At 41.2% G+C, this 11330-nt stretch overlaps 1 protein-coding gene across 1 annotated transcript in view; it reads left to right on the top strand.

Moving 5' to 3' along the window:
• LOC147427578 (flavone 3'-O-methyltransferase 1-like) overlaps positions 1-857 on the top strand; it is a 1825-nt gene extending 968 nt beyond the window's left edge. The window contains exons 1-3 of the mRNA XM_086497030.1: positions 1-67; positions 219-283; positions 408-857. The exon at positions 1-67 is cut by the window's left edge and continues 968 nt beyond it. Coding sequence (XP_086353156.1) covers positions 1-67; positions 219-283; positions 408-707 — 432 coding nt within the window. The 3' untranslated portion in view covers positions 708-857. The remainder of the gene's footprint in view (positions 68-218; positions 284-407) is intronic.
• The last annotated feature ends 10473 nt before the right edge of the window (positions 858-11330 follow it).

The following is an 11330-nucleotide window of genomic DNA, read 5'->3' as shown; positions in this document are numbered from 1 at the left end:
CACCCCCACATCCATGGCATCAACTTCGACTTGCCTCATGTGATTGCGACGGCACCAGAGTATCCAGGTAAGAGCGTTCTAGACCCCCTACAATGAGTCCATATATGGGTGTGTATTGCAAGTATAATTTGAGGTAATACATACTGAGGGAGATTGAGGGGATGCAATACATGTATTTTCTCCCCTTTGCTCAACATAGTATATGTTGATCTGTGCAGGTGTTAAGCATATGGGAGGGGACATGTTTGAGACTATACCAAAAGCACAAGTTATTTTCATGAAGGTTTCTTCAACAAAAAAAAAACCCTTCAATCCACTTAATTCAATCTTTGTATTTGATTTGCTTTTTTATCGATTGATGTATTGAATTTCTGTGTGGATTTTGTTTCTCGACTCTTTGTACGCAGCGGATATTGCACGATTGGAGTGATGCTCATTGCCTTAAAATCCTTCAAAGATGTTATGAAGCCCTTCCAAGTAAAGGGAAGATAATAGTGGTAGATATTTTACTACCCAGTGAAGTGGAGTGCACCCTTGAGGCTCGTATGGGCTACCAATTGGATGTCCTTATGCTTGCTTATAACGAGGGAGGAAGAGAGCGCACCAAGAAAGAATTAGAGGAACTTGCAACGGCTACTGGGTTCATCAAACTTCAAGTCATGTGTAGTGTACATGGGTATAGTATTGTGGAGGTATACAAGGATTAGATGCAACCCACAATAGAGGTCTACATAGAGTAGGAATAAGGTGAGACATTTTTCAAATTAGACGTTCCCTTGGTTGTAAGGTTATGCAAGTAGATTGTATACAACACATAGCAATAAAAAATACAACTTTCTTTTGATAAATCTAGGCACTTGTTGTGAATTTCAACTAGTTAAGCCAATTGGTTATCTGAGTTTTGAGCCTCTCCTATTGACATATCTGGTGTTTTACCACTAATTGACTCTCTCGAATGACTCTTACACTACTTGGTCTACTCCAATTCTCTTCACATGATGTTCAGAATCTCCACCCATTCTCCATTTCAAAGGCCACAACAAAACCACTTTTTATATCATTATTCACATTTGAACCCATCACGCTGAATGTCCAAGGGTCATGCTAAACCACCAGGCTACAAGCCTATGATGGTATGTAGGGTGGCCTTATTTATCAAAAATAAAAAATTACAAAAATGATCCCTGCCCCCCCTTTCCCCTTTTTCACTTATTGTGCCAACCTTCTCGGTCTACTCTTATTCGATTAGATGGAATCTCATCAGATCCGCCCCCTCCTCTCATTAGCCAAGGATGCAAAGTAACGGATTTCGAGCTCACGAACTTGCAGACCCAAACCAACCATCGTAGCTAACCAACATGCCGCAACAGTGTGACTGTCTCTTAGGCAAAGTCTATCTTTTGAAAGATAGTAGCCTTGAAAATAAAAATCAATTTCGTGTGTCTGCTCCGCCATGCATCTCTAATTTTCCCTTCCTTCAACCCCACGCTCCTAATCTATCTCCCCCCCCCCCGGTGTTCACCCTCACACATGGGGTCTCCCTCTCTGTCCCCTTCATGTATCATCTGTGCCCTTTTTCTCCTCAAAGATCCTCTCGACATCTAAGTAGATTCCTTTTAATAAAGCAGGTCAAAAAAGATAAAGCAAACCTACTTGTTCAGTTCAATATTGCATTACACAAGAAAACCTTAGCAATATACACTCATTTAAATGGAATTTCTAATCACAAAAAACCTTAGCATTAAATACTCATTTAAATGGAATTTCTAATCACAAGAAAACCTTATAAATATATACTTATTCAAATAAAAATTCTAATCACAACTCTGACTCGACTTATATGCATATATAAATTTGGTCAATCGGCACTGTATTTGCATATAAATTTGGTCAATCGGCACTGTATTGTTAAAACTCATATCAAAGGTTGTTAGGGACTTCATGCGTAATCACTTGATTTTGTGGAGGCGCAATGTATGGGATGGATTCTCTCTCTCTCTCTCTCTCTCTCTCTCTCTCTCTCTCTCTCTCTCTCTCTCTCTCTCACACACACACACACACACACACACACACACACACACACACACACACACACACACACACACACACACACACACACACACACACAAAATCATACGGTGTCGAGGGAAATGTGTTCGAATTCTGAGCCGGGTAGGCGCTAGGCCTCTGGCTGTGAGAGGTGTGAAAGAGAAAGAATAGCAGACATTGAAAGCTCTGGCATTCACCGTGATCATCAATTAATTGAGTTATAATTTAGAGTACAACTCAATCCTTAGCCAAGGTGGACTGTAAACAACACCATCACTTCGATCATCTGATAACTAGGAGTTTAAGCTCCCTTTTTACAAGATTAACCGGGCCGTTAACGACACCCAGGCTTAGCATGATGATTAATCAATCTCTAGCTGATGACGGTGATAGAAATTCCCTTTTGTCGCTTTATCTGCTTCAACTTCCCTTGAATTCTGCAAAACTCCTTTCTACTCTTTATGTCACTCTTTTCCAGCTTCTTATCCATCCTTATGTGCCAAAAAATGGAGCTCCGATAGCTCTTCTCTTGCTTATGCACAAGAAAGAGGTAGACTTCCTCGATTGTCCGAGCTCTCCCTTGCCGAGAGCCTTGCTTGGATTTCCTTGCTCCTTTGAGCTCCCTCATTTCTCTGGCCTCCTCCTTCCTTCTCTAGGTTGAGAGGTCCTTGCTTATGCAACTCCCCTTTTGTCTCATCATTTCTTCTTGCTTCAAGGTCCCGAGAGAGAGAGAGAGAGAGAGAGAGAGAGAGAGAGAGAGAGAGAGAGAGAGAGAGAGAGAGAGAGAGAGAGAGAGAGAGCTATTCTGCTCTTCCTTCTCGGCCTTCCTGGATGGCTTTCCTCCTCCTCCACGAATCCTTAATACCCTAATCCTCCTTGCTGTGGCTTGAGAGAGAGAGCAAGGAACCCTCCTTCTCCTCTTGTTCCTGCTTCCTCCTTGCTTATCCGAGAACAAGAGAGATTGTCTCCCCCTTTTCCCTCTTCTTCGACTCCTTCTTGGTTAGGTCCGAGAGCAAGAAGAAGCGAGGCCTTGCTGGTCTCCGAGAGCAAGAGAAAAAGAACCTCCGTAAGCTTCGAGAGCTAGAGAGAAAGCCCTTCTGCTTACCTTCTTCCTCCTCGCTTAACCACAAACCTCCTCTTTTTTTTCCAGCTTGCTTGTGCATGCCCTCTTTTTTTACCTCCTCATGCTCACCTCGTTAAAAATAGCCCCCCCCCCCCATGTGCCGTCGTCGTGGAAATAGGGGCGATGATGTGGTAGGTGGTATGTTGTGGTTCGCCATTCCATGAGAGAGTAATACCGAAAAGGGGGTGCCAGGACACGGTGAGCAAAATTAGTTTCATGCTCGTCTGCATCCGAGCCTATCCCTGGCCAGCACGAGCCCCGCTCTCTTTGCTTGCACCTTTGTCTACTGATCCACGCCATGGCTCTCCTGTTTTTTTCCCTTTCCACACACTCTCCAAACCCTTTTTTAATTGGGTGCCATCCCATGGGCGGTCGACTCCTCTTTAGGTCATGGGAGGCCTTTAGGCCTTTTGGGCAGCTGGCTCCCCTCAAGGGACACCACATTTGGCATACATATCGACAAAAGCATTGCCAAGCTGCACATGCAATCAACACACTCTAGGAGACGACATTTCAGACAAAGAGATCATCAAGAACTCAATTTGCTTCCGTACGGGCACCACATTAGGCATACACTTGACCATACACGTTAATCAAGGTATTGCCTCACACGACATCTTTTCACGGCAGTCCTTGACTAACAATATTGTTGTGAATTTTGTTTCCCCTATCAGTGTCTCCTGCCCTTGAGATGAAAGTACAGGTGATTGGATTTGGAGAAAGGCATTCCCTTTGCACTCGGTTGTTTATTGCTTGTATCAGCTTCTCGGATGATGCCAAAAATTATCCAGCTCAGCAGTGCCGACAACTGACACCGGTCTCAAGCCGTATTCTCTCATCAACACGGACTCTGTCTGATAAGCCATAAATTCCTATAGACTGCTCAAGTTGCATAGAACGCATACAAACCCTATTGAGGCTGTAAAATTCCCTGTTGGCGGATCGATCGAGGTGACCAACCTGGCACGAAATTGGCCCCTAAGGAAACTTAAACTGGTAATAACTTGGCAATCAGCACTTCGGTTTTGCTGATCTAAAAAGACCAAAGTGCCCGTTTTCTACAAGAATTTTGATGGATGGAGTGGATATTATACATTGACATGTGGCATTATTATCATTTAGTTTGTCTTATTTGTTTAATGCAAAATAGTAGTCGATGCGCAATCTGTTCACAAGATATTCCACAAGGAATATATATTATGTTTGGCATGGAAAACGAATATAAATTCAAGCAAACACGCACAGATACCCCTAGCACAATTAGAAATTTGTTTGATGAGCAAGATGCTGCTTTAGGGAAACACAATTGAGATCGACAAACTATGTACTATCGTGAATATGAAGCATTATAATTACTCAAAACACATTTGAATACAAGGTCTTTTACAATGGTTTTTGACATTTACTCGTTCTACTCTCAAGCTATATTGAATCTATTGAGTTTTTATCTGGTTCTAAGTTTGAGTGTTGTGGTTCTCCTTGTAATTCAACCTCCACGTCTATTATCAAATTCTCTTCTATTTCGTCTACAGTGCATTGAGATACACCAACATTGAACTCTTCTTCATCTTCGTTTTGAGAATCATACAACCAGGTTGGCATTTCCTCCTCGTAGCCAACACTTTTGATGTGATTCAATATCTTTTTGTTGCAAATCATATACAATAATTTTTCTGCTCTGTCTGCTAATAGTCTGTTGCGAATAGTGCTGTGGACATACTTGTACCTACTTCAGTTTCTCTCTGAACTTGAGTTTGCTGCACATTGTGCGAGTACTTTCATTGCAAGGGGACGTAAGGTAGAGTAATGCTCTTCACCATTCATCATCCACTACTTCCATGCAGTTTGCTCTTTTGCCATTACCTGTACAAAATCATTCGCAAAAGGACCTTCTTTTAATCTAAATGCACTCATTTCTTTGATGCAATCAATTCGGTCCTGAACGTTGAAGTAGAACGTGTTGACCACGTGATAGAAATCGCTTACCACCTCTGTATTGGACATCAGATCTAAATTCCAATACTCTGGATCGAGCATGTAAGCAACGCTATGGAGTGGACTATGAGCGCTCTTCCAGCCTGATTTTTCGTTGTTTGCCAGAGACTCGTAATCGCCACTCCTTCTCTACTACAGACTCTTTCAGCTCTTCAGGATTTTCAAGACTGTTGGACTGACCACCATGTCATCCACACTTTGCCCAAGTTTGGCACCCTTTGATCAAGATTGAGGATCGCGAACATAGCAGACATCATTACATGGTATGCATCCATTAAACTCCTCCACCAAGCAACCTTGTTTACATTTCCATGTAGACATGTAATTTTATCTTTCACTTTTTCTTTCTGCTCAAGCTGCCATTTATCAAAGGCCGCGCAATTGAATGTGTCAATCACAACACATTTATTACGGAGAAGTGATTCCAAGGTATAAAAGTGTGTGCAGAACCTAGTTTCAGCAGGAAGTTTCAACATCACTGACATGCGCATCCTATACAAATTTAGCACTCTTTGTCGTTTCAAGATAAATTTCACAACCTGACATTATTTTGGCAAACCATGTGGTTTCTTCGCTAGTGTACCAATCTTTCAACACCAAGTTTAAGCTGTGCGTATTACAACCATTGGCAAAAATGTGTGGAAATCACTTATTTATGAATTTACTAGTGTTTTTATAATTCTTTGAGTTGTCCATGACTACTTGAACGACATGTTCAACACCAATTTCTTTAATTACATTAATCAAGACCTCAAAAATGTATTTGCCAGTTTTACTTGCACCAAAACTATCAATCGCCTTTATAAACGTTTCTCCCCTTGGACAAACCAGCATTACATTGATCAACGGTCTTCTCTGAACATTTGACCAGCCATCACTCACAATCGTACATCCTAAAAGCGAAATATTCCCAAGTATTATTTTGCCAACATGCTCTTTGACTTCGATGTAACATTTGTCCAAGAAAACATTTCTTATTGTCTGATAAGAAGGAGCTAAAAATCCTGGACCAAACTCACCGATTTTCTTCCAAGCAGCCTTCCAATGATTGCTGTCTACCATGACCAAAGCACCTCCAATAAAGAATATTGCTTTGGCGAGTGCAGTTTGTGCTTCTTCTAGAGACTGCACTAGAAAGCTTTGATGTAATGATTTTTGACGCATTTGACAAAGTCCACCTTCATTGTGACGTTTAAAAGGAACACTGCCTGGAAGTTCCTCTCCTTGCGCAGGTTGTTCTCCAAGGTTAGTTGGTGTCACTACAAGATTTGCGGAGTTAATATTTGGCTCTGGGAACTCTTGACTCAAAGCTACAGAGCTATATATCTGTTGTCTCTTGTCGCCCTTTTGGCAAGCTCTTCTCTCAAGCGGTTTGCAACTGTAGGTGTCTGAGGATGTTCACATTTCTTACAACTATTTTTAGCACTACCCAGAAAATGATCCCTAATACGTGGTGCATCGCATGATTTTGTTGTGTGACAAAATTTACATTACCACTCCATATATCGGCCGCATATGTTGTGAGCATAATTCCACTCTTTGCCAGGAGCTTTTTTATTCTTTGGCTTCTTTGTACCACTTGTGCCCACATTTTGCTCCATTGCTTTTAAATTAAATCTGAAGACAAAAGAACAAGATGTTCAATTTTTGAAACATTTTTCTTATTTTCAATATATATTATAATTTAAAAACCATTCAATATGAAAGTAACCATGATGCACAATATGAGATTTTCAATGCATGCTAGTCAATCCACATATCAATCACCTATATTGTGAGTAACCATACACATTGCAATGTAGTCTATGCATGGCATAATAACTATAACAATGCTATGAATCTCTCTGTGCAATTATTATTATAATGATTATTTATATGTCCACTTTGATTTGTAAACAATTGCTACAAAAAAACAAACGAAAGCAATAAAATATATGATTGGTAATTTCATGCACTAATAATCTATCGTAATACATAATGCACTCTCTGTAAACCAATGCATGAACTAACACAAATAAATCTTCAATATAATCACTCAATTGAGGACTACTTGTACCCAGTGAAGGATTGTAGCCCACCCATGCAACCAATTCAATATTTAAAAGCTATTTTAACCCAATCAAGGATTATAGCTCTTATATTGTGGAGTAACAAGTGTAAATAAACTCAAATGCAAGACTTCAAGGATCTTTATATGACCGGTACACTAGTATAGGACATCCGACCCTTGACTATCGACTCGTCATTTACATATGCTCATCTTTTAAAACCAATCACAGCCCTGGACAAATGGCTTCTTCGCAATGAGCATGAGTCTCCAAGTTTTCAGTTGTTTTGGTTTCGTACCTGTATGCCGGTAAATGAATTAAAATTTTTTAGAAGTGGTTACCAAATTAAGAATCACGTTTGGTCCAAAAAAAGGACCTGTGACTCTATAACCTTAGGTCAATTCACAAGGAGATGACTATACCCGGCACTCGGATACACTCCCTAAGGATTTTCCTAGCTAAAAGACTGCGGTTAGCACACTAATTACTATATATAATTACTCCCGTCGGGCTTTTTCATTTTCTCGGCGGGCCCGCCGAGAAAATGAAAAAGCCTGGCGGGCCCCGCAGGGAAAAATGGAAAACCCGGAGGGCTAATCGGCTCTATAGGTTTTTGCAGGTCAAAATCAAATTCACATTAATAATTAACGTGATCAGGTGATTTTTTTGTGTAAATATCAAAGTTATTGACGTAATCACCTGATCATGATTACGTTAATGAAATTCTTGGTCCTTTACTTCAAATTTTGGTAGCAGAACCAACTCAGAAGATGTGAAGATATTTTATCAATTGTCCAAAGAAGTCCCTTGGAATCCAACCATGTAATCTTAGTGAACGCATAACCAAAAACTCTTCTGACTTAGCATAATCTAGAAAAAAAAACCTTGTACCATGCAACCTGCTACAACAAATAATTGGTACTCTTCAAATCTGCAACAACTAGCACTTTAGTAGCCCCTGGGATCAAACGGAAAACCAATCATTTGCCCCATTGTGAGCATTCCTTAAAAAAAATAATTTGCACCATCGTTCAAGATCATAGGGAAAATACAAGAATTTCCAATCAGTAGAGCATAAACATATATTAACCCACAAATCTTCATGAAAACTGCTCGGATCATATGGCATATAGGTCAATTGCCCCGGACCAGGCATATATCTGTCACCTCCTGGGTCAAAAGCTAGCTTAAAATCTCCTACATCATAGGGTAACCTCAGATCCCATATAGCATCATGTATCACTAGATACTGCCATATCCATGTGCAACTGGCTCATCCAATTGTCGATCATCAATCATAGGTAAAAGCATTGGCAGTGCACCCTCACTCTTACTAGTATTGGAATCCCAATCATGCATATATGAATACATCAAGTCTTTGTCAAAATCTCTTCATTAGGCTCGCAAGATGCATCAAAAAACAATTCTCTACTTAAAATCAAGTAGAGCATTATCCAACAACTGCATAAGGTCATCATTAGCTGCATCTAAAAAAACTTGCTTATGCATGAATCTAGATTGATTGGTATCCTTAGCATTTGCCTTTGAGAATCCTTCCGAAGATTTATCCAATAAGCACATAAATCTAGGTCCACCACTTCAGAAGGTTCCTCCTTCATACACATCTCGGGCTGCTGTTCATCCTCATCCAAATATCTTTGCACTTTTGTAGCACAAAGTTCAGCATGCACATTGAAAATTTTCATCTATTGCCCTGTCTGTATCATCGGCACAATGAAACTAATCATATTCAACACCAAGAGATTGCACTTCACTATGCAACCCCTCTAAATCAGCATCATCAAGTTCATGATCATTTCGCCACAGTGTAAAACTTGTGTCACAAAAATTTTGATAGAGAAGAAGCTTGCTTCCCCTCTAAATCATTAGCAAATTCAAGATCAGTTTGCCACATCGATAGCTGTGGGTCACAAAAACTTGTCAAAGAAGGAGTTTGTAACCCCTCTGAATCATCATCATCACATTCAAGATCAGTTTTCCACCTTGGTACTCTAAATCAACATTGTGCAGATCTTCAAACACATACTCTTGCTTAACCAAGTCCTCAAAATCTGGTATATCCAAATTCAATAAATTTGGTAGACCCAAATCCATGGTCCTACTGCTCTCAATTGCAGCCTTGCTTTGACCTATATCCCTCTTAACTTGGTTTCCAACTCATAGCACTCTAGGTAGCCCTTTGGATCATAACCATTGAATACTCGCCTCTCGTCATATATCGCATCTAAAGCTGCATCCAAAGATTCACCCATTTGATTCTTCTTCTTCATGGTGTCCATTTCAAGAGAGATCCTTGAACCAATCGAAGCATCTTTGAAAAATATGGCATTGTTGACTTATCATCAAAACCATTTTCACTTAACTCTTCAATCAACTTTGTCATCTGCTCTAAATTCTCCATCTACCCCTCCCACCCCGACTTGTTTCACGTCGGGTTCACCAAAGATGTCGAGTGATATGTGTTCGAAACGTGAGCCGGGTAGGCACCGAGCCTCTGGATGTGAGAGGTGTGAAAGAGAAAGAATAGCACACACTGAAAGCTCTGGCAATCACCGCGATCATCAATTAATTGAGTTATAATTTTGAGTACAACTTAATCCTTAGCCAAGGTGGACTATTAACAGAACTGTCACTTAGATCATTTAATAACTAGGAGTTTAAGCTCCCTTTTTACAGGATTAACTAGGCCATTAACGACACCCAGGCTTAGCATGATGATTAATCAATCTCTAGCTGATGACAGTGATGGAAATTTTGTTCTGCCGCTTTATTTGCTTCAACTACCCTTGGATTCTGTAAAACTCCTTCCTACTCTTTATATCACTCTTTTCTAGCTTCTTATCCATCCTTATGTGCCAAAAAATTGAGCTTCGATAGCTCTTCTCCTGCTTATGCACGAGAAACAGGTAGCCTTCCCCAATTTTTTGAGATCTCCCTTACCGAGAGCCTTGCTTGGAGTTCCTTGCTCCTTCGTGCTCCCTTATTTCTCTTGCCTCCTCCTTCCTTCTCTAGGTCGAGAGATCCTTGCTTATGCAACTCCCCTTTTGTCTCATCATGCCTTCTTGCTTCAAGGTCCAGAGAGAGAGAGAGAGAGAGAGAGAGAGAGAGAGAGAGAGAGAGAGAGAGAGAGAGAGAGAGAGAGAGAGAGAGAGAGAGAGAGAGAGAGAGAGAGAGAGAGAGAGAGAGAGAGAGAGAGAGAGAGAGAGAGAGAGAGAGAGCAAGGAACCCTCCTTATCCTCTCGTTCTTGCTTCCTCCTTGCTTATCGGAGAACTAGAGAGATCATCGCCTGCTTGCCCCTCTTCTTTGACTCCTTCTTGGTTAGGTCCAAGACCGAGAAGAAGTGAGGGCTTGCTTGTCTCCAAGAGCAAGAGAAAAAGAACCTCCGTAAGCTTCGAGAGCTAGAGAGAAAGCCCTCCTGCTTACCTCCTTCCTCATCGCTTAACCACTAACTTGCTCTTTTTTTTTCCCTGCTTGCTTGTGCATGCCCTCCTTTTTTTACCTCCTCACGCTCACCTCGTTAAAAATAGCCTCCCCGCCGACGGCGCCATTGTTGTGGGAATATGATATGGCAGGTGGTTTGTCGGGGCTCGCCATTCCGCACGAGAGTAATATCAAAAAGGGGTGCCAAGACACGGTGAGCAAAATTTGTTTCATGCTCGTCTGCATCCGAGCCTTTCGCTGGCCAACGCGAGCCTCACTCTCTTTGTCTGCACCTCTGCCCGTTGATCCATGTCATGGATCTCCTCTTTTTTTTACTTTTCACACACTCTCCAAACCCTTTTTTAATTGGGTGCCATCCCATGGGAGGCCGACTCCTCTTTAGGTCATGTGTAGGCTTTAGGCCTCTTGGGTGGCCGATTCCCCTCAAGGGACGCCACATTTGGCATACATATCGACCAAAGCATTGCCAAGCACTTGCAATCAACACACTCTAGGAGATAACATTTCAGACAAAGATATCATCAAGAACTCAATGTGCTTCCGTACTAGCAGCACATTAGGCATACACTTGACCATACACGTTAACCAAGGCATTGCCTCGCATGACATCTTTTCACAGTAGTCCTTGGCTAACAATATCGTCGTGAAAAGT

This window comes from Adiantum capillus-veneris, chromosome 23, assembly GCF_014529385.1.
Source record: "Adiantum capillus-veneris isolate H3 chromosome 23, ASM1452938v2, whole genome shotgun sequence".
In the NCBI taxonomy this organism is placed as follows: Eukaryota; Viridiplantae; Streptophyta; class Polypodiopsida; order Polypodiales; family Pteridaceae; genus Adiantum; species Adiantum capillus-veneris.
The sequence above is the reverse complement of the archived record's forward strand: the minus strand, read 5'-3'. Positions and strand labels throughout refer to the sequence as shown.